The sequence below is a fragment of the Colossoma macropomum genome, unplaced genomic scaffold, assembly GCF_904425465.1.
Source record: "Colossoma macropomum unplaced genomic scaffold, Colossoma_macropomum, whole genome shotgun sequence".
NCBI lineage: Eukaryota > Metazoa > Chordata > Actinopteri > Characiformes > Serrasalmidae > Colossoma > Colossoma macropomum.
Genome location: NW_023494803.1, coordinates 39,302,487 through 39,327,264, shown reverse-complemented (window position 1 = coordinate 39,327,264; position 24,778 = coordinate 39,302,487). Strand labels below are relative to the sequence as shown.

General features: G+C 38.2%; 1 protein-coding gene across 1 annotated transcript in view; it reads left to right on the top strand.

The window, feature by feature from the left end:
- Nucleotides 1-24,778, top strand: part of gabrr2a (gamma-aminobutyric acid type A receptor subunit rho2a) — a 33,313-nt gene that overhangs the window by 1,868 nt on the left and 6,667 nt on the right. The window contains exons 2-6 of the mRNA XM_036593279.1: nt 11,501-11,568; nt 14,306-14,529; nt 20,677-20,759; nt 21,221-21,361; nt 22,721-22,873. Of these exons, the coding sequence (XP_036449172.1) occupies nt 11,501-11,568; nt 14,306-14,529; nt 20,677-20,759; nt 21,221-21,361; nt 22,721-22,873 (669 nt within the window). The remainder of the gene's footprint in view (nt 1-11,500; nt 11,569-14,305; nt 14,530-20,676; nt 20,760-21,220; nt 21,362-22,720; nt 22,874-24,778) is intronic.

Below are 24,778 nucleotides of genomic sequence, written 5' to 3'. Positions count from 1 at the left end.
TTGCTGGCGTGTGTCTATGTTGAACTGAATTTAAGCTGTGTGTAACATGTGACCCGTCCAGTACATCACACATCATGTAATCATGGTCTTAAAGCGAGTATGGAGGGTTTTTTCACATGGAAATAATTCAGTGCTCAATATATACACTAAAAATAGTTTTAAATCTGTGACGGTCACTCCTGAGTAAGTCAGGCTGCTTTGTTCCTGATAAATGTGTATCTGTTCTTCTGTAAACAGAATCAAGAAATGCCACATAACTAAAATAAACAAGTACACTAAAGTTTAATAATGTGAAACCAATGAGGATGAATATATAAAATGCTTATAAATGCTCGTCTTGTACAACATCACAAGTTTCAAATAATCAGCAGGACTCTTAGAAGATAAAAATAAGAATAACAATGTTGGATGCGTCCAGAATGATGAATGGAGCTCTAGATGATTCCAAAATGATGGACAAAGCTGTAGAACATTGAAGTGATCAAATCTCACGACAGATAACTTGACAAAAAACATTGTAAATTGTCGCTGTCCAAAGAAAAACACAGACCTCCAAAATAGTAACTTCACAGGAGAAGGCAAAACACTCTTACATTTTAATGTAAGTTAATGTAAAGAGATTTTATTCCAAGTGATTTTATAGCATTTCTATTAGTCCATTCATCATGAAATTTTAATACAACGTAAAGGACGGCTGGTGTGTTAAAATGATGCAGAAAAATAAAAATTCGACAAAAGTGGAGTTACATGGTTTTCTTTGGGCAGCGACGAAGTACATAATTGCAGTATATTATTTATTATTTTTTGAAAGTCATCATTATTTACTTCTTTAAGAAGCTTTCACTGCGAAAAGGAAATAGACAAGAAGAATATTTGCACTAGAACACTGACATCTGAGATGTGCAGGCAGGTTTTATGGACTGATGAGTCTAAGTTTGTAGTTGGGATTATTTGGATCTTGAGATGCAACATGAAAAACCAACTTCTAAGACTGAACTTTGGAGGTGTGGCTGCAGATTTCTTTGAAAAACTGAAAGTGATTGACATGTTAAATACTTATATTTACTCGTTAATAGCTTTTGTGTAATATTCTGTTAAAATGATTACAACTTTCAGCTGAAAAATTGAATAACTTGCACTTAAAAGCCATTTTGACTGGAAATTAAACAAACAAAGGGTGGTCTCTGACATTTGCATAGTACTGTGTGATGTAATTGATATTGAGAATTATCATATTCAATAGCGATCAAATCTCAAATCAGATAAATAGCCAAAAAATGAATGTAAATAGATAATTGCAGTACATGTTTTATCATTTTAATCACTTTTTGTTTACTGACTTCTTGAAATATTGAATAAAACATCTTAAACTGAAATGCCAATTGATTCCAAATGATAATGTAATTCTGGACTTAAACGTTTTGGCTATAATGAGCTGAACTCTCAGTTACTACAGCACTAATATCACGTGTGTGTACCACTCTTCCACTTTAATGAGAGTGAGTGTGATTGGAAGTGAACGTGCGTTTGTTGACACAGGCTGTCTTTCAGTTTAAGATTGGAAGTCCGTTCTGCTGCTGCAGAATGTTTCTAAGAACTAGCGGTTCTCCTTCTGTTAAACTGCATTTTAATCACAGTTCTGAGTATTATAAGCAGGCAGTCTGCTAGGATTGGCATGTTAAACGTACAGAGTGCACAGAGGAAATCAGCTCACGCGGCTTTTGCTTCATCTTTACACAGATGGCTCGTCTCGCGAAGACGAGAATTTTAATGCAGCGGCTCCTCCAGTCATACAGCAGCAGCAGCAGCAGGACCACAATGACATTAAAGGGCTGAAATGAGAATGTGCTTAAGGCCTGACATAAAAGTTAGAGGGTCCGGCGTTGACAAGCGTCTTCTGCTAATTCAGAAAGCTCCACATTCTTGCTTTTTAAATGATGCCTTCTCACTCCGACACTACACAGCGCGGAAAAAAACAGTCTTTTCTGATGTTGTTTTTTTGCTCAGAATGGTGTAACTAATGAAAGTTACTTGTTTGGATCCCCCTTGTTTTGCAGTGTGACAGGGGGTACCGTGGGGAATAGCGCTGCTTTCGGCGGGGGGCCGCAGCTATGGGGATTAAAATAGCCCCAGCACATTCATACACAACTCAACCTGTCAATAACTTCACAGATGTGCTGAAGTCAGTCAGTGATGCGCTGCCGTAGCTGTCTTACTGTAGGCAGCGCGCTGGGAGTTCACAATATGATGTAATCCGTCGACTGCAGCCTCTCCGCCGCCAGATTTGAGGCGGTTTTATCCACTTTTGGAGGAGATGCATCATTTAGCAGCTCTCAGACTCCACGCCGGACCGCCTTTTTTTTCTCCAGCTAGACTCCTAATTAATGTAGCTCAGGTATAAAGTGTGACACGCTGCGGGAGACGAGGTTTTTTTACATCAGAAAGCAGAGGGAATTGCTGCAGCGGGGGCTGCAGTGCGGGCGTAATCCCCCAGACAGATAACCAATGGTGCATTAAGCTTATGGATAATCCTCCAAAAGGGGAGCACCTCTATCATTTCACGTATACCGAGAGTAGAGCATTCTCTGTATGGATCATAACATGGCAGTATGCATTTCATAATGTCATGGATTACACACTTGAGGGATTTGTGGACATTGCTAGATAGATCATGAAGTCCACTCTGTGTTTTTTTTATATATATATTTTTATCCGCAGATTAGGCTCAAGGAAGGTTATCAGAATGTTAATGTTGTCTATTGACACTGGTGGGAAAAGGAAGCTATCTATCTAAAGGAATTGGATTTTATTGCCGAATAAACCTGAAAAAGGAAACGAGAGATTAAAAAATGAGTTTATATTTCAAATACACTTTTCGTAGCATTAAAGGGCCCATTTCCTACATTTTTTACTGATTTGTGTGGTTTTATATGTCAGCCATGATTCATTTTCACGTTCTTCTCTCTCTTCATGACGAAATGGAAGGGACTTTCACCTATTTTTCAAAATATCCTCATAATTCAATAATTAGGATGTAAATAGTGTCATTCGGGGTGGTTTGGTGTGAAATGGTTCATTGAAGAGAAATAAGAATTTCTTTACAGTAGTGGTGATAGGAACCTGGGGTCCCAGAAATCCCAGTGAACGTACATGTAGTTTTATATGTAATGCTGATGATGGTAAAATAGACATATTACATACTAAGCCTTATTATTCATTATCTACAGAGACTTCAGCGCAAACTAAATGAGCTTTTCTTATAGAAGTGTGTAATAAATCTTTGGGCCTGCCTGCAGGCCCATGACTTGGTAAGGGGTTAATTAAGGGGCTATTTTTTCAGATGACAGCCTGCATGTACCTCTCAGCCATGAATGGATTTTAAAAATTGCATTTTAGGTCAAAACCTTCACAAATCTATCATAAAGCAATGTCAGGCAACAGTCAGCATATTCATAACCATTTCATGTAATAATTCTCTGTAAGGGAGCTTTTAGAGGTGGACGTCTGGTTCCTATCACCGCCACTGTGAGCAATTCTGACTCAGTAAGTATCTATAGAACAGAGCATTTCACATCAGACTGCTCTGATTGACAGCTGAATTATGCAGAAATCTTGGAAAATTGGTGCAAAGTCCATTTTAAACAGGCCATTTTTGTTACTGTGCCTTTAAGACTGACACATGCAAATGCAAATGGCCTCTTCTCTGATTGGCTGTCCTGTGTCTCATTCAAAAAGCAATCAGGACTGAAACACTCCTTATAACGTCAGCATGAATAGTCTAAATAGCTAAACAGCTGTGGGCTGAACTGGCATGTATATTTGGAAATGTTGGTTTTTGTGACATCACAAAAGCAGTGAATTAAAAATGGCAGTTTATTTCCCATATATGGACTGTATAGACTGATTTGACACTTTAACAGTGTTTACATACTGAATTAAACTCTTTTATTCAAAAAAATGTAGTTTTTCCCTGATATGGGCTCTTTAATCTCATTGTTTTCATTTCACTAAAAGCTTTTTCTCAGCATGTTCTTGTATTAACATGCTGAGGTGTCGGCGCTGACCTGCAGGATTCAGATATCCTGACCAGCTTGAGTCAGATCACTGTAGTGGCATGCAGTTGTATGCGTGCTCATCATGAGGGAGGAATCACTTCTCCGCCCGAGAAACTCCGCCCCTCTCTTTTTTCTGTTAAAGATTTAAGCAGTGCTTACTGATGTTTTTGCCCATCTGGAGGTTGGCCGAGGCAATACTGGACTGTAGCTCACAGCTCCAGTGATGAGATTGAGCTGGCAGGGTTTCCACTGACCATCCGGCCGGGCGCGTGGATTAGCACATGCCTCAACCTCCTGACTGGTGTCTCTCTCTCTCAGACGATCGAGCACTCGCTAGTAAGTGTGCTGTGAGTGCCACGAGGTGGTGCACGTTCAATTTTAGGAAGGCCCAGTTGCATCACTGAAAAAAGTGATTGAATGGACTTGATTCAAACGTGTCCATCGTTTCAACACAAATAAAGTATATTACATCAACATAGTTATTACTGAAAGTAAGTGAACTGAAAGACAAAACTGCATCGATGAAGTAAATTCAGTGCATCATGTTTTGCAGTGTAGCTTCACATGAACCACTTTTCTTTCCCTAAAAATTATAATGGAATTATGTAATTACAGTTAAATAGTATATAAAAAAAACTTTAAAAAGTTAAAGCAGTTGCAGAGCACTGGATCACCTAATTGGGTTGCTACAAGTTTGCTATATTATCACAGCTTGTTGTTAGGGCATTGTTTGGTGGTGTTAGGTGGTTGTTAAGGAGTTGCTAGGCTGTTGCTGTGGTATCCCAGGTGGTTGTTAAAGTGTTGTTAGGTTATTATGGCATCCCAGGTGGTTGCTAAGGTCTTGCTAGGCCGTTGCTATGCTTTCCAGGTGGTTGCTAAGGTATTGTTAGGCCATTGCTGTGATATCCCAGGTGGTTGCTGAGGTGTTGCTTGGCCATTATTATGCTATCCCAGGTGGTTGGTATTGCAGGTAGTTGCTAAAGTCTTGCCAGGCCTTTGCTATGCTTTCCCAGGTGGTTGCTAAGGTGTTGCTATGGTATCACAGGTGGTTGCTAAAGTCTTGCCAGGCCTTTACTATGCTTTCCCATGTGGTTGCTAAGGTGTTGCTAGGCCATCAATGTGGTATCCCAGGTGGTTGCTAAGGTGTTGTCAGGCTATTGCTGTGCTTTCCCAGGTGGTTGCTAAGGTGTTGCTTGGTCATCACTGTAGTAATCCAGGTGGTTGCCAAGCTGTTGCTTGGCCATTATTATGCTATTCCAGATAGTTGCTAAGGTTTTGCTGTAGTATCCCAGGAGGTTGCTACGGTGTTGCTAGGCCATTGCTATGCTTTCCTAGGTGGTTGCTAAGGTGTTGCTAGGCTCTCGCTGTGTTATCCTAGTGTGTTGCCCCACCATTATTATGCTGTCATCATATTGGCATGATAGTGATAACATTTGGCTACAGAGTCCTACTATGACCTACTATGATGAAATAAAAGGTTCTGGTGTAAGCATTAAATATTAATGGGTCAGGATGAGTTTACGGATTTTAAGCATTCCCCCATTCATTCCTACAAAAAAAATCATGCTTGAACAAACGTTGTAGGAACATTGTAAGTCAAATCAGTTAAAAAAGCACAAGCAAACGTTTTAGGAGTAGTGTAGTTTTGCAATTTTTGACCTTAGAATAAGAGGAAAATGAAGAGTAAGTTGGCTTTTTCAAAACAATTTTATAACTCAACCTTTAAGGGTTAGTAGAGGCCTAAACACTTCTCCTGTATGCATAGTAAAACTGTGTTAGCTTCCCCCTCCATACTGCTGTACATCATCACCATTGATTCCCTACATATCCGGATGACTTCAGATTATGGCTGGACTGAGATATGGGCCATTTCCACCCAAGGTCAGCTCAGACGGTTTCAGACACAGCCTAGCAGCGGGGGGTTGATTAGTTTGGCTGCATCGATTTCACCTAGGAGCTGTGTTCCTATTTAGCCTGATTCATCTGATATCAAGCCTTGGTGGCACATGACATGGAAATTGACTAGCGCCCGTGTGTGGAGTGGTTGCCTGCTTAGCTCAAATGCTAATGAATTTCAGGATTACATAACTTATCGCCATAAAATGAAGGGTTCGATATCTCACTTTGACTTAATTGCTGGGTAGCAGATGATCCAAAGGCATTTCAATGCTAACAGTGTTCCTTTTTGACTGATAAGCGCTTGCTTGCTAAATGCAAATAATAGGAAGTGTCTATTAGTGTTAGCATCTTTTTAAGCATCCGGTTTAATCTACAGTTTACTGTCTGCAATAATCCGGTCAGATTACGGAGAGGCCACTGCGAAAAACGCTACTCGTTTTTGAGTCTTTCCAGCATTCCTCCATCATCCGTGTCCATATGCACACACGCTAACCTGCACCATTTACCCAGCAGTCTGAGCTTTTGAGTGACAGATAGCGCTGTTATCCTAATCCCAGAGAAAGCAAGGGTTTATGTTTCATACAAAAGGCCTAACGAGAGAAGTGCCGTGTAAGATATCAAAGCTGCAGTTCCAGCCGAGTGCTCTGTGAACAGGGCCCGTCCCTGGAGAGCCGGCACTTGTTCAAAATCCCTCAGATGTCAATGGAACCGCCAAGAACCCTCTGTGTACACATCTGAAAAAGCACAGACCCACGCTCTAGTGCGAAGAGACGTTTAATGATATTCACCAAATTTTCTCTTCCTAATTATGGCCCGGGCAGACTTTATCAGTAGCCTAGATATACAAGCAGCCACTTGTGGAGAAGGTGGATATGAGTGGCGTTTAGCTGGAGCGCAAAAAGTCAATAATCAATCAATGCAAATAAGTCAATGTAAAACCACACACTTTGTGGGTTAATGAAATGTTACGTAACGTTAATTTAATGCATATCATACACAATTTAATCAACGTTGGTGCCATGTAAGAGTGTAATGACTTCAATACGGTATTGAAATGTTGACAGAAATTGATATTTTTTACCTTGTCAGTTCATGTCCTTGAGCATGTTAAGCACGATTCATCATATCTTATCATGTAAAAGAGAAAACTCTCGTAGGGCTGGCCTGAATAATTTGAATGCTTGGGTATTCATTCATTACATTGACATTTAATTCTCTATTTAATATTCAGAAGCCTCCCTTTTTTCCACTGGCCATTTAAGCTGACAGAGATCAGATGCATAAGAAATCATGGGAACACTTTGAAATATTCTGCAGTAAGAAAAATGCTCAGTGTAGATGCGCAGTGAGAGCCATGGAGCTACAACAAGGCTGATCATTTGATATTTGCTCATCTCAGTACTGTTTGTTGTGAGAGGTTTGGCAGTGCTGAAGGAGGAGAACAGTGGTAGCTCTCAGACAGATGAGTGGCGGATGAGTCTGTGGGGGCGGGGGGGTGGCGGTGTTCGAAGTTACCTGTTGCCACTCTAGCCTTTGACTTTTTAGGCTGTGGACCAAGAGCTGCATGAGGGAACTCAACCTGGCTGTGACTGAGCCCAATTCGGCCTGCATGTTGCTCTCTGAGCTGCTTTCCATGACAAAAAGAGCAAACTAGGCAGATAAAATGAAACAATATACAAGCGATAGAAGGGACTCAAAAAACTATATTTCAAAGATGAGCCATCAGTCACAGATTCTGTCACTAGCAACATGCAGCTGAGCTTCAGCTTGACTGTTTAGACACTGTTGCTGCCCGCTGAATATGTTTTAAACTGCAGTAACAGACACACTTACACCCTTACAAACACCGTGCTTGTGGGTATATTTTGGTTTTTCATCTGAATTTACATGCCCAAATCGTAAGGCAAATTATTCAGTAACTGCATGAAATAAATGTAAATTTGTGTTTTTTTTTGTAAAAGTTCCCCTCAAATTAACAGAACATGTGTTTATGATCATACACATATTGCTATATGCTTACAATTTACTGCTGAAAGCCAAAAATCTTAGATGGTCTTTGAAATTTTTTTTATAAAAATAATTTTTACTGAAGAGACGCCATCTGAGTTTTTAGCTCAGATTTGTGGAAAAATGGGTCGACTTTCAGTAGAAAAAAAAGTTGTGAGTTCAGCTTCTTTTATTACAAAGTTTTAAATTTACATTACACATCTATTTGACTGGAAAGAAGACAGTTACAGCTCTCATATGACACCCACCATTTGAATGAAGCTTATAAAATATGAAAGTTATGAAGTAAAGAATATGACGAAGTGCGTTTTGGAACCACTGGTGGTTCCAAGGAGTTAAAAAGATTAACATGTGGGGATAGTATGAGGGAAGACTGACTGAGGGAGGAGGGAGAACTCTGAGAACCTGGGCTGGCGTTCTGCATGGCTTCTGTCTGTAGCTAGAAGGCCAGACCCACCTTTTAACTGTGGTAGGACTGTTGTGGGACTGTGGTTGGGATTGTGAGAAATTCGTCACAGGGAGCAAAAGGTAAGGATGCGAATATATAAGGTGCTAGACTGGAAAGAGAAGTGGTGTCAAGCACGTATCTTCCCCCAAACCTTCAGTTATCCCATAACTCCATCTTTAATAAATATTTAGTTTTATCATTAACCATATATTTAAGGGTGCTTTTGAAAATGACTGTTTGAGTGCTCGTTCGTAAATACCTACCAATAGTCTAATCTTGTAAAATGCTGTTCAAGCCAGGCCTAAATTTTTCCCATAATCTTCCAAAAAAATGTATCGCCTTTTGCCCCACCTCTAAAACATTTTCCGTTTTTTTATGTCATCATTCATCAGCAGCATAAAAAAAAATAATAATAATAATTTACAATACTAAGAATTATAAGAATAAGGAAAATTACGAGCTTAATAAGCGCAGAGCTTCAGCAGACATGAGACTCTGGCTTTCTAATGACTCCTTAAAAAGCTGAGCGGTTAGAGTTGAAATCTGAGCCTATTAAATGCAACCAGATGACGAACTGCCAGTGAAACTGTTTGCTCCTAGCAGACTCTCTTTAACAGGTGTATACTTCATACTATCCTTACCTGGATTCTGCCCTCATTAGATTAGACTGAGCAGGTCAACAGAAAGCTAACCAGCTAAAAGGCTAAAAGTACAATAATATACATACATAATCTAAACCGCTTATCCTTCTGGGTCGCAGTGGGGTGCTGGAGCCCTATCCCAGCTGTCTTTGGGCAAAAGGGAGACATACTTATGCAATATACACCCTGGACAGGTCACCAGTCCATCGCAGGGCAGACAGACAGACATACTTATGCAATCACACACACATTCACACCTAGGAGCAATTCAACATTTGCAATTGGCCTGACTGCATGTCTTTGGGCTGTGGGAGGAAACCCACGCAGACACGGGGAGAACATGCAAACTCCGCACAGAAAGTACCCCGGTCGGGAATCGAACCCAGGCCCTTCTTGCTGTGAGGCATCAGCGCTACCCACAGCGCCACCATGCCTAGACTTCAAATTCAAGCCTTTAAAAAAGCATTGCTTAAAAACTGAGACAAACAAAGTACGGAATGTGATTTACATGCCTCTTACAAGCTAAAAATGTCCGTATTTAAACTACAGCTGAAAAAATTTCGTATAGCACAAAGCCAACCCTTCTAGCTTGATGCTAACATAGAATGTATGAAGAGCATTTTCAAAGTTCTGGTTTGGAAAACAGATTTCTCCATTAGACACTGCTGTGTAACAGCACTGCTTTATGGTTTTCTGCCTGTACCTGACTCTCACTGTAAACACATGTAAAAGGTTTAATAGAAATGACTTTATTGGTGTGAGTGATCAGTGTCGGTTATAAATAGGAGCCTCTGATTAAAGTGCTTCTCTCCTGCAGGTTCAGGTTTCTGTTGACAGATCAACTAGGCTACAAACACTTTCACACAAATATTTGAGCGTCAATACAATAAAGATTATTGACATGTTGATTTATTCCCACATCTCAAGCATGTTAGGATGTTATAAGCATTCAATGTCTATGTATGCTTCACTGGAGATTCTGTCCAGAAGTTACTTAAACCATCATGGGGTGCAGGAATAAGGTGGACGAGCCCCTCGTTCTCCTAAGAGAGTCTCTGATTGTGCCGTCTTTTTTGGAAACCACCAGCAATGATCATAACTACGCATTTAGGTACAACCTATCAGAGTAAAGAGGGGAGGGGAGGGGTGGAGCCTCTGCTGTAGACACACCCACACTCAAATGACTCAGCTTTTTTTCTGAAGAGCTTAGAAGTACGAAGTGTTGTAATTTTAGGGGTTTATTTTGTTAGAGATCAGCAGTCTTAAGTCTAAGACTCAAGACTCAAGATGCAATGCTGCCCAAGAGTCAGAGACCACTGTTAGTTTTATTTCATTTCCAATCAAAACAGCCAATAAGTACAAGTTATTATTTTTACATCATTAGAAACAAAAACAGAAAATTGGTCAGAAGCCTCAGCAATTAAATATAATATCAATGTTGTCAGTATTGACAGTGTGTACACACTTTGCCTTTATTACAGCTTCCATTCTTCTCAGGAGACTCACTTTCAGTTCCTCAAAGAATCTGCAGACACGCCTCCAAAGTTCAGTCAGTGCAGCAGCGTATAATATTGGGAGAGTCTATTCAACATAAATGATGAACTAACCTAACTTTGTGTAAATAGACCACAATATAGAAATATGTACACATATGCAGTTGTGACTGACGTGTCTTTTTTCTGAATTTACACAAACACATTTCATTTTATAGTAAATTTGTTTTTGCTAGTTTATGTTTACGAACAGAGACCTACAGATGCAGTTTAGTAAAGGAAACTCATTTGTGAATCTGAGTTTAAAGTTTTTATTAAACTTAAAATTGTAACTAAGTTGCAAATAAATCTTAAACCGAAACTTTGCTTGTTTGCAAAAAGCTATTTCAGAGCCACTCAGTTCTACCTAATGGAAATTGTTTGCCTTCAGTGTTTTGTGCTTATGATAATTTTAATAGACATCAGCGTCACTAATTAATGACATTCTATTAAAAGACTGGTGTTACAAGAGAGACACTGGAGTATTTTCACCTAAAATGAGTTGATAAAGTAAGTTTTGTTGCAAAAATGATAATAGGACATTAAAGCCATAATTAATCTTTTAGTACTTTCACTTTCGATACTTAAGTACATTTGATGGCAAATACTTTTGTACTTTTACTCAAGTGGAGGTCTAAAGGGAGAAACTTCTACTTTTACTGGAGTAATATTTTACCTTGGGTATCTCTACTTTAACTCAAGTACATGATGTCTACTTCGTCCACCACTGCTTATACTTTTTTGGCTGGAAACTAAATAAATCCCTTTTGCACAGTACTGTAAAATAGCAAAAATTGCATTACATCATAACGAACCTTATAAAATATCTATATTTTGTCTCATATTTGTTTATTTTTCACTTTCATTTGTTCCTCCAGTTGTAATGTTTAATTGCTTATTTATTCATGTTTCATGCAGGCCCTGCTATTCCAGTCGGAGTTGACGTGCAGGTAGAAAGCTTGGACAGTATCTCAGAAGTAGACATGGTAGGTCAAACCCTTTTTTACTTTCAGTATCATTAAACTCACCACTGCACTGATCTGGCGAGCGCTCAGGCGTCTTTTTGAATATTACATGTACCTCATTACTGATGTCATTTACATCTTTTTTTTATTTTATTACGATCACGTTTAATATTCTGTTGCTTGTTGCCTTCTTGTTGCATTGGATTGCGTAGTAAATAGTGCAAGCATCAGGCAGATGTTTCAAAGGCGGGAGACTGTTTGTTTGATGACAGTGCTTTGAGGATGTGTGAGGAATTCCGCTGTGCTGTTTACCCAAAACATTAACGATATATGACACCCGTGCTGCCTATGCATTTTTATTTTTGGATGAAGCCTCTGCGTGTGATGTAACAAAGACACTGAAGCGCCATCTTTCATCGTACATAATTACAGGCCACTCTGAATGTTTATGGTTACATAACGTCATTGAAGAATAGGGGGTTTATCTGCTTTAGTGATTTTGAGTTGAGTAAGTGTGGAGGATCAAGTGTTACATATACTGTCTGACCTCTGTCCAAAGCTTCTCTAAAAAGATGACATATTCATCTGCAAGGATTGTTAACTTGTTGTTTGTCGTGTGCTTTCACTGTCTAGGGCTGCACAATTGTTTGTTAATTGTCATCATTATGCTGGCTTTTGCAATAATATTATTGCTACAACATGCAAATGAGCCCTCTAACCAGTCAAGATCATAATATGTGCTGAGAGCATTCTGACCAATCGTAGCTCTAGATGAGTTTCTAGGGTTGTTTTGATCAATCAAGGTATACGTTCAATCAAATAAATGTAAATTATTTTGGCCAAACTAAAGCAGACCAGTTTTTAATGTCACACAATTAATTCACCAATGCAATTTTTTAAAAGGGAATTCCACAGATTGTTCAAAATCTCTGTATAATTAAGTGGTTTAGATGTAAACAGAGTCATTCAGAGTGGTTTGGTGTGAAACGCTCTGTTCTAGAGAAACTTACAGAGTCAGAACTGTTCACAGTGGTGGTGATAGGAACCAGACGTCCACCTCTCAAAGCTCCCTTACAGAAAGTTACTACATGAAATGGTTATGAATTCACTGCCTGATGTCTGAGACACTGTTTTATGAAAGTTCTGAGACAAGATTTTGAATTTAAATTGATTTTTAATGCATTTATGGAACAAAGGCTCATGTAGGCACTGTAAAGCAAAATATTCAGCAAAATATTCAATATTCAGTATTCAAGAAACGTGTAGGTCAGGGGTCGGAAACATGCGGATCTGGAGCTGCATGCGGCTCTTTTACTGCCCTGTTGTGGCTAAACAGCAGAATTAGATTAGTAGGTAAAAATAAAATAATCCTCCTTTACAGTAAAATAAAGCTCTGCTGATCGTTCAACACAGTTTAACAACAAATGGCGTCAAACATTGGAGTTATTGTATAACTGCTAATTCACCCTTTAACCCTGAATATCAGCACGCAGACCGCAGACCATAGCAATGCAGATACGAATCTAGCCTAGCTAGTAGCTAACGAAACAGGCAAAGAGAAAGATTTAAGATGGACATCGATAATTTGGAGACGAATGAACTTACTTGCATTTATAATCACTCCAACTGGTTTCCTGATACGTTTAATCTGCAACGAGAAACTATCAAACACTAAAAAGTCACAAAGCTGAAGTCAGTTTCTCATTCGCCAGTTTCTTATTCACATTTTCCCGCTCCACCTTAAATGGTGCCGCAGTTACATTCTGGCGCCTCAGGCACCATTTAAGGTGGAACGGGAGAATTTGAACAAGAAACTGGCGAATGAGAAGCGACTTCAGCCTCGTAAAAAGTCAAACATTGAGACATTTTACAAGAAACTATTTTGTTTTTGAGGAAAACTTTCCTGCTGGAGATGCGAGAAAAAGCAGCTATAGCTGAGCTAAAGCTTAAACCAGAGCCAAGTAAGTCTGCGTTTTTGTTTAGATTATACTTTTAGCCTAAACTAGTACATCAGCACAGACTGAGACATATTTACAGCCAAGATTTTAAAATGGGCATAAAATGCTGTGGCTCCCAAAGTGGTTGGATTTTTGTTGAAAGGACAGAATTAACATTTGGTGTAAATTCACTGTGGTGTAGGTTCACTAGTCATTTCAGATGGTAAAAAAATGGCCATTTTTTATCACTACCACTATAAAGACATCTGAGACAGTAAATTTCTCTACAATTAACCATTTCACATCAAACCACTCTGAATGACTGATATCCTAACTATTGACTTCTAAAGATGTTTTGGAAAATTGGTGGAATTCCCCTTTAATATGTTTTATATATACTGTCACAATTACTCAGTTACTCAATTTTTATAAAAAAAATAATTAAAATTTACCTTCTTCTCAATGAGTCAGCGATGAATAGTTGGTCATTTACATGATGATAATTTATGTTTTAAATTCTCCTACTGTTCTCTCTTACAGTAGGAGACAGTCTGATAAACACACCCATTTATATGCACTTATATGCCATATGGTGTTTTAATACTTTATGCATGGTTTGCTATTGTTAAGCTAACTCCATTTACTTATTTTGCCTTTTTGACAACTCTGATTACTCGATTAATCATTAAAATTATCGGGAGATTTCTTGATTATTGCTGTAATCAAGTATTGTGTCCATGTCGTGCAGCCCTGGTGTGAACTATGATGTGTGGATTTGTGAGTGAATTCACATTGTAAAGGTTGCTGCTCTCATTGTGTAGGACTTCACCATGACCTTATACCTTAGACACTACTGGAAGGACGAGCGTCTGTCCTTTGCCAGCACCACAAACAAAAGCATGACCTTCGACGGCCGTTTGGTGAAGAAGATCTGGGTACCTGACGTGTTTTTTGTGCACTCAAAGAGATCCTTCATCCATGACACCACCACAGAGAACATCATGCTGAGGGTCTACCCGGATGGCCATGTTCTCTACAGCCTGAGGTGAGAAAGCATGTATTTATACGTTCAAATGATTTATTATGCTGCTGAAACTTTCTGTGTTCACTGTCAGACAATATATGTGAAACTTCGCACATTGAATCTGTTACAGTCATTTTACACTGTTTTTATTTTTTTGTAATACCCTGTTAATTAAACCTACATACTAAATATATTGTTGCTTTTGGGACAAAACCTTATCTCCAAAAAGATAACATTACCGGAGAAATGAAAAAACCTTCTTAACTTTGAATAGGAGTCAATGGTTAATTGCTAATAACACCTTTAGATTGCGGCGCTGAGCGATGTTTGTTTATTTGATGTTTGTTAACGACGCCTTTAGAGGGCGGCGGCGAGTAATGTTTGTTTATTTGATGTTTGTTAACAACACCTTTAGAGGGCGGCGGTGAGCGACGTTTGTTTATTTGATGTTTGTTAATGATGCCTTTAGAGGGCGGCGCTGAGCGACATTTGTTTATTTGATGGTGGTTAACGACGCCTTTAGAGGGCAGCGGTGAGTGACATTTGTTTATTTGATGGTTGTTAACGACGCCTTTAGAGGGCGGCGCTGAGCGACGTTTGTTTATTTGATGTTCGTTAACTATGAAAATTTAACTTCATAACATGAAGCTTGTGAGCTGCCTATATATGAGATAGACCAGTCATAAGCAACCAAACACCCATGTGCTGTGACATCATAACCACAGCTAACAGTCAGTCAAGTCTAGTGCTCTGTGTTCAGTGTTTAAGCCTCAGGCCAGATTTTCCGGTCTTCTTGGTGAAAATAACAGGCCTGTGGTCAGTTGAATAAAACATCTTAAGTGAATTTTGGCCGTAGGTTTTCCGTTTATCTTAAGTGAGTGTCATAAGATTTGAACTGTGAATTGAATTTTAGACCATACGCTTTTAAGTTTCAGCACTTACAAAGTTGGCTGCTTAAGCATATAATTTAGGATTAACACTTAAAGGGGAATTACATTGCTTTTTCAAAATTTGATGTAATCAAACAATGTAAACAGTCATTCAACTGTAACTGTTGTGCCGTTTTTTGCCTTTTGTTTGTTTGGTTTTCTTGGTTTCCCAGCGCCATGTGTTTTTGTTTGTCTGCCATGTGCCTCTGTTTTCTTGTGCCATGTGCCTTTGTTGTTGTTTTGGTCTGTCTCCTCCCTGGTCCTGCCCCCTCGTCATCTGCTCCACCTGCCGTTAGTCTGTAGCCCCACCCTCTTATTAGTCTCAGGTGTTTCTTGTTTCCCCTCAGTGTATTTATACCCCTGTGCTCAGTTCCTTTTGCTGTTGTCTGTTTCTCTGGTTTAGTTCTGTTTTAGTTCTTAGTTCTGTTTTCTGTCCTTAGTTTTGTGTCACCTTGGATTTATCTTATGTACCTTTGCTACTGAGCTTCTGGACTCTCTTAAGTCTGATTTAAATAAAAGCAACTAGCTCTTGCATCCAGCCTCTTCACCTTCAATGTTACATCAGTGTGGTTTGACATGAAATGGTGCATTCATTTCTTTATAGTGGGGGGCTACAGTGCGAAACCACCAGTGAACCTACACATATCTTCTTCTAATGCTGGTAAAATAGTGATAAATCTGAAAAAGTTTACATCTGGGACTATTTTGCCCCATAACACAATGATTACACCTTTCTGCAAGTAACACATTAAAAAAAAACATTTTAGGCCAAAATCTTATCTCAAAATAAATATAAAACAAAGTCTCAGACATCAGTGTAGTATTCATAACCATTTCATGTAGTAACTTTCTGTGAGAGAGCTTTTAGAGGTGGACGTCTGGTTCCTATCACCACCACTGTGAACAGTTCTGACTCTGTTGTTTTGGTATATTTTATTATATATCTTTACTTCTTCTATTTATGCATCTGTTTTAATAGCGTAAGTAAGTTTCTCTACAATGGGGCATTTCACACCAAACCACTCTGAATGAACTTGGTCTTAAATATTTAGTTATGCAGAAATTTGGTAAAATATAAAGCCATAAATATAAAGAAATAATCCCATTTTAAATTGCGGTCACAGTGTTGGTCATCAAAATAGCAATAAGGTATTTTCCCCAAAATCGTTCAGCCCGACTGCTAAGACGTGAAAGACACATTAGGCTGTACATTAATAGTTAAATATAAACAAAGAAAGAGAATTAGATGTTATGATTGTGCCAGGCTTGCTTTGTGTTTGTTATTATAATTTGTTTATGTGTGAATCAATTCATATCAAGACAAACTTATCTTGAGTGCACCATATGCGACACTTTTTGTTGATTTGTGAAAATAAGTGAACACATCCTCCAGAGAAAACACACTTCTGCACATTTTATTGCACAATTGCTGTGCATTTGTCTGTTTTAACCATTTAACAAAATGTGCCGACGTTATGGCACATTTTATATTTTAAGCTTATTTTATCCCCAATATAATAATAATAAAATAGAAGCTGTGCAAATAAATGTGCAATAAAGCAACATAGTTAAGTGTGTTCTTTGCAGAGGATGTGTTTACTTATTTTCACTATAAAATGTGTAATTTAAACAGGGCTTCTTCAAACTTTAGCATGCAAATGTGTGACGTGTAACACAGTAAACAGACCAGACAAATCGCCCCTTTGAAATTATAAGGATTTATCTGACATTTTTGGCAAAATTGAGTTTTCACATATTCTTATTCTGTGACTTCTTAACATTATGTGAGGTGTTTTTATGCATTTTTGGACTCTTTATCCAGAAAACAACAAGGTTCTATTTCCAAACTCAAACTCTAACTTAGTTCTATAAGGTTCTATCTGTGAGCCAGTCAGCACTTCAAATACACACAAGAGGACCAGTCAGGTTCTGCTTCTTCGTCACGTCGCTGCTCTGCTCGGTGACTGCAGGAATAGTTTTTAAAGCTTTATGAAACATGAAAACATGTTGCTGAAACTCTGTCTGTCTTCTTACACGTCTTTAAAAAAGTTTTATTATCTTAAATAATAATAATATTTAGATAATTCAATAGCATATGTTTGAATTGATGGGGTCTTAATTACAGCATAAACATTAATTTCATTCATTCATCCATCTCTGCTTTTTCTTCTTTCTCCCAAAATTTTGGCTCATTAGAGCCACAGTTTCTGATACAAAACAAAACCTCACACAGCCTTTAGACTCACCTGCTACACTTACTTGCTGGGACAGTAGCTCCTGTCTTAAGCTAGAGGAAACTCAAACTAATGGTTTGTACCTCAACTTGACCTCTGCACTGGACAAAATATTTAGCACTGACCTTCATATTTAATCTGCAATTCTTTTTTGGAAATGAAAATAATAATCTGTCCTAAAACAAGAATTAAATATCATATAAAATAAATAAATAATACAAATGTCATAGAATGCATTAAATTGAACTTTCTGATACACATAGACACTCTATTACAACTCTAATTCTGTGTTTAATGAACACATTACAAGTAAACTGTTTGTGTTCCTTGAAAATCGTCGCTTCTTTTCATGTTTTGCCAGATACAACCTTATAACTCCAAGCAGAAGGTGGGTTCTTAGGATTAGAAGGTTCTATCTGTATTTCACCTCTTCCAAAAAACTAATTTACAAATTTGATAGGTTTTTGATGTTGTACATTTAAAATAAATTTAGGGTTTCCGTCATTTTCATGTTTCTTGTTCCACATCAGTTTTGCTATTTGAAAGGCAAAACCTCAAAAAGAAGCTCAATATCTCAAAACTGCTCAGAACACAGACAGAACCTTATAATTCCAAGGGGATGAAATATTCAAGAGAACATATGACAATAAGAATGAATAGAATAGAATAGAATAGAATAGAATAGAATAGAGAGAAAAGTCTAAAAGAGCCTGTGAGTGTATGCTGAGTGATTATGTAATTATGCTAATTATAGTATTTCATATTCAGGTTAGTGTACTGCAGCTGTGGGTTCAGTGCAAAAGGGATGAATTTAGAGGTCAAACAGTAATTCTGCTTTACATTATGGGACCTAATTTGCTGACCTGATTTATAAAACTATATGTAGGTACACTGATGCTGACCTGAAGGTCGTGTAGCGACCCTCACACTAGGCTTGCAGCTACGGCATCTATTAATTGTTCTGGGACGTTTTCTGCTTGTAAAAAGGCGAGGCGTGTCCTGCAGCGGTTTGGTTATATTACATTTGCATACTGCTGTTGCATTAAAATTAGAAAGAAGCGCTGGCGGCCTGTGATGTTGTTGTCGTGCCTGTGTTGATGATGCGAGGGAAGAATTAGGCCGAGCTACCTGAGTGCGCAGCTGTAGCGTTGAGGGGTAGCGCTAAGTTCAAAGTCAAATTTCAGGCTGGCTGTACTTGCTGCAGGGGGAGTGTCATTATTGATGGGCCTGGCCTACTTTAGTTGTGCTGTCTGATAAGAACCGGACAGCGCTGACTGTGGGACTAGCTAACGGCTTCTCCCACAGAACAGAGCAGGAGAAAAACAGGCACCGGTCGCAGTTTGATGAATAATGCATGGGCTGTTCGCCTCTCCTGCCCTTTATCTCACTTTACCCTTCATTGCATCCCTTTACGTCAATTAGAATCGACACCTCGGGGACGTGTGCTTTGAACATGTGCGTATTGGGACTGTCACGATTACACTGTTTAAAAAATGTCATTGATTAAAAGTTACCATCTCAAAGAATTGGCAATGATTAGCTGGCAACTGGCCAAAAAGGGACTGATCAACTTTCTCATTTATATGCATTTTTTACCCTTTTACACTCCTAAAGTAAAGTTGGCAAAAAGAGTTATTTGTGCAGTGCCATAGGGAAAACCACTTTTGGCTCCTTAAAGAACTTTGGAATAATGGTTCTTCAGAGGCATCTATTTTTAAATTAATATTTATTATTAATATTTTACACACAGACATGCACATATATATATCGCTGTTGTTGGAAGAAAACCTTGTATCTCCAAAATGGTAACTTTACAGGAAAAGGAAAAAAACTTACTTTACTTTTAATGTAACTCAATGGAACCAGACGTCTTTCCAAGTCATTTTGGGCCGTTTCTTTTGGTCCATTCATCATGAAATTCACACACAATGTAAAGAGCAACAGGTATTTTCAAATTATATCAAAAACTGAAAAACCACAAAAATGTACACAAATCAGCCATAACGTTAAAATCCTTGTTTCTACACTCATGTCCATTTCATCAGCTCCACTTACTATATAGGAGCACTTTGTAGTTCTACAATTACAGACTGTAGTCCATCTGTTTCTATGCATACTTTTTTACCCTGTTCTTCAATGGTCAGGACCCCCACAAGACCACCCACAGAGCAGGTACTATTTGGGTGGTGGGTCATTCTCAGCGCTACAGTGACACTGACGTGGTGGTGGTGTGTTAGTTGCGCTGGTATGAGTGGATCAGACACAGACCTATATAGTAAGTGGAGCTGATAAAATGGACAATGAGCGTAGAAACGAGGAGGTGATTTAATGTTATGGCAGATCAGTGTTTAATTCTTATATTAAAAAAATATAATAATTCTACACTTTTAAAAGGGTTTTTTGATTAATATCATAGAATCATAGAAGAACCACTTTTGGTTCCCTAAATAACCTTTCTCTCTATTCTATGGGTTCTTTAGAGCCGTCCATTTTATATATTAGAAAAATATAAACAGTCTACACTCTTAATAAAGGTGCCACAGGGTTCTTTTTGAGCAAAGCTTTTTGGTTTCTCCAAAGAACCACATTTGAAAATGAGATGTGTGAAGAACTTCAAACTCCACATAATGTAAAGGATCTAGAAAGAACCCTTTAATGGGAATAGAACCTATACATTATATGAAGGTCCTTTAAACCTTCATCTCATTCACATCTCATTTTCAAGCAAGGTTCAATAGGGAACCTAGAGTGGTTCTTTTGTAGTAGTCTTCAAGGCTTCTGAAGTATTCTCTAATCTTTGAAAGGCTCTGCGTGGTTTGTTGTTCCTCCCTGACGTCTATTTTTATTGTCTGGCCTTTTTAATATACTCTGATTACTCAGTGAATCATCTAAATAATCAGTAGATTACTAATATAATTGACCATGATAACCATAATACATATATCTTTGAGTTCAGTGAGTTAGCTGTAACCTCTTTATGTGTATCGTGTGTTTCCTGTTGCCAGGGTGACGGTTACAGCCGCTTGTAACATGGACTTCAGCCGATTTCCTCTGGACTCTCAAACCTGTTCTCTGGAGCTGGAGAGCTGTGAGTTTTTTTACTGACCTACACAATATGTATTCACTTCACTGGCCGCAGGCAGGTCCAGCTATTCAAGAACCTCTTCACACACACGCTGGTCCAAAAACCTCCTACATATGTATAACCACTTTCATCTGCTTATGAATTTTACAAGGAAGGAAACATCCACACAAGCTGTCAGCTCTTAGTCCACGTGTTTGAATTTTGCAGTGTGAGTGGGTTAACATGTATTCAAAATGGTTTAGGATAGAAAAGACATCACTAGGACTTTGACTAGTTAATATTAGATTGATTAAAACCTCGAATTATTTATTGTAATCGCCATTATTAATAACAAAGCCTCCCTTGCATCAGCTCCAAGGGGGTCCTGGACCACTAAGAGCCACTGCTGTAAATTATAAGTCTGTTATGTTTATTCAGTGAGTAGATATTCAGTCTTTTTGCTGAAGCTGAGTGCTGTTTTTCAGATGCCTACACAGATGAGGATCTGATGCTGTACTGGAAGAGCGGGGACGAGTCTCTGAGCACGGACGACAGGATCTCCCTCTCGCAGTTTCTCATCCAGAAGTTTCACACTACCTCTCGTCTGGCTTTCTACAGCAGCACAGGTACGACAGACATGGGCAAAGTACAAGACTTCTGCACATGAGTAACAGTAAAAGTGCTACAGATGCACCGATATGGAATTTCTGGGCCCGATACGATAATCGATGATACTTTATTGTGGTTGACACCGATATTTTAAATTATGTTAATGCATTAATTAGTTTAATGTTTTACATTATTTTATGTGTATATTTTACATTATTTAGCAGAAACTCTTATATAAAGTTATTTTACAAAAATTTGTGACTAGATATACAGTTGTATGCAAAAGTTTGGTAACCCATGCTCAAATGACATGTTTTGTTGATTTTCTGAGTGTGAATTAGTCAACACATACAAATACAGAGAACATACAGAGAACATACTTCTGCACATTTTAATGCACCAATACTGTTTATTTGCTGAATTAAACACACTGAAAAAAAATTAAAACATAAAATGTGGCCTGTCCATAAGTTATGGCACATTTTGTATTTTATTTTTTTCCAATATGTTAAAGAAATAAATACAAACTGTGCACTACTGAATAAATAGATACATAGAAATTATGTTGAAAGCACGCTGTAATATTCCCTTAAACTAGTTGTTGTACTCGTTGTTTCCTATAAAACTTGGCATATTTACGATTTAAAATTGTCTAAAATATTTATAATATTTCCATCATTTATATTAATATGACAAGCATTTTCTTTTGAATAGTAGTGTTAAATACATAAACAAAGACATTCAGAGTGGTTTGATGTGAAACGGTTCATTGTAGAGAAACTATCCAAATACTCTAGTAAACCTACATCTGTCTTCTGAGAGTTTATGTCAATTATTTATATATGTAATATTTATATAATGTTTATGATGGTAAAATAGTGGTAAATCTGAAAAAAGATCTTTATATTTGTCTTACAACGCCCTGCATGTACTTCTCAGCCATGAAAAAATAAAAAAATATATGTTTTAGGACCAAAACCTTCTCAAAACTATCATACAAAACAATGTTTCAGGCATCAGGCAGTGAATTCATAACCATTTCATGTAGTAACTTTCTGTGAGGGAGCTTTTAGAGGTGGACGTCTGGTTCCTATCACCACCACTGTGAACAGTTCTCACTCGGTAAGTGTCTCTAGAACAGAGCATTTCACACCAAACCACTCTGAACGACTCTGTTTACATATTAACCATTTAATCATGCAGAAATGAAGAAAAAATGAATTTTCACTTTCCGCTTCTGTGTGGGCAGAGACTGAGTGTGTGTGTAACAGATTGAGCCTGTGTGTATAACAGATTGAGTCTGTGTGTAACAGATTGAGTGTGTGTGTGTGACTGTTTGCTTTGATCTGATCTGTGTGTTTGTTCTCTCTCCTCAGGCTGGTATAACCGCCTGTATATTAACTTCACTCTGAGACGCCACATCTTCTTCTTCCTACTGCAAACCTACTTTCCAGCCACACTGATGGTCATGCTGTCCTGGGTTTCCTTCTGGATCGACCGCAGGGCTGTGCCGGCCAGAGTCTCGCTCGGTAAGGCTGTGAATACAAGGCATTAACTCTTTAAAGCAATGCTGCAGCTTTTTTATCCTAGTCTCTATCTGCTGCATCTGCAGCATCATTGTATTATAAAAATATGTCGCTGCTGTGGGAACAAAACCTTGTATCTCCATTTTTGTCGTTTTTCAGTTTTTGAGATGATTTGAAAATGCCTGTTGCCCTTTACATCATGTGTAAATTTCATGATGAATGGACCAAAAGAAATGGCCCAAAATGACTTGGAAAAACATTCTGGTTCCATTGACTTACATTGAAAGTACAGTAGGTTTTTTCCTTCTCCTGTAAAGTTACCATTTTGGACATACAAGGTTTTGTTCCGACAGCAGCGATATACTGGTTATACTTATATCAGAAGTCAATGGGTATTTGCTTTCTGCTCATTGGCTCCCAAACAGTTTTTCCAGGAAAATTTCTGTCCATTGACTACATGCAACAGATGCAACTAATAGCGATTAGGTTGAAAATTGCGTTCCTTTAAGCTGCAGGCTTATTATTTAATTATTCATCTTAAGATTTATTATTCAGTAACTACTATATGTGTTATTTGGTAACTACTAGGGCTACAATATATTGTTGATGGTTATTGTTAAATGGTTCTTTGCATGGTCAAATCGTTCTTCAGATTAACGGAGGATGTGTTTTACATGGTTCTATACAGAACCTTTTTGAAAAGGGTTCTAAGTAGCACCATCAAAAGGGGTTCTTCTGTTGTTATGATGTCAAGCTTATTACAATGGAGGAACCCTTTTTTGGTTCGATATATAACCATACACAGCTTATTCTCCATCAATCTGAAGAACCGTTTCATCTGCAAAGAACGCTTTAAGAATGCAAATGGTTCTTTGAGCATTCATGGTTCTATATAGAATCGTTGTCTTTAATAAAGAATCCTTAAAGAACCTTTTTTTAACCCACTTAAAATATCAGGCTTATTACATGCTAAGGCTTATTATCCAGTAACTACACTCTCAGAAATAAAGGTAGTAAACTGTCACTGGTGCAGTACCCCTATTGTCACTGGGGTGGGACCCTCAAGGGTACATCTCAGTACCTTTAGTCAGGGAACACAACTGTACCATAATCCACTGAAATGATATGCTCTAAGCTGTACTGACTCCACACACCCCGTCTCGTCTCCAGGCTTTTATTTTACTGTTCTGTTTTAAAACATTCGGTTATGAAAAGGTACAAATACGAAAATTTTCACCTGGAAAAACCTATTTAAGGTTCACAGCTGAACCTTAAATCCACTGTTGTACCTTTGAGGGAACATTTAAGTTGTTTGTACCTTGATGAATGAAAAATGTACCTGCATAGAGCCTTTATTTCTGACAGTGTACAGGGACTTCAATGTGAACTAGCTGAGCTATTCTTATAGAAGTGTGTAATAAAACTGGCCATTGAGGGGGTTAAGATTATACTGATATCACAGAGGCTGTGATATGCAAATGAGAATTTTTTTCACTGTGTGCTGTGAGCATCCTGAATGACCTCAGAAGCTCCAGTCTAGTTTGTCTGGGTGTTTGGATGAATCGCCGGGAAAAGTGTAATGCCTGGCTCACCCAAATCAGACCTGAGTTATAAGCCAATCATAGCAGACATTCACATCAGTCAAGCCCCCCATTTCAATACCAAGCCCTCGTCCACTTGGCCTGGTCATTTCATGCCATTTTAAGGGTTGTTACATTACTTTATTATCTAAACTGAATGGTGTTATATGAGTCCTTGGTGGGGCCTGAGACCGACTGGACACCATTGCTGCAATAAACTACTTTAAAATGCTTAACAATTCAAAACCACAATGTTCAATTTGCTGGGCTTTAAGTTATAAACTACACCACCTATTATTCATGACTCGTGACACAACTTCATCACTTT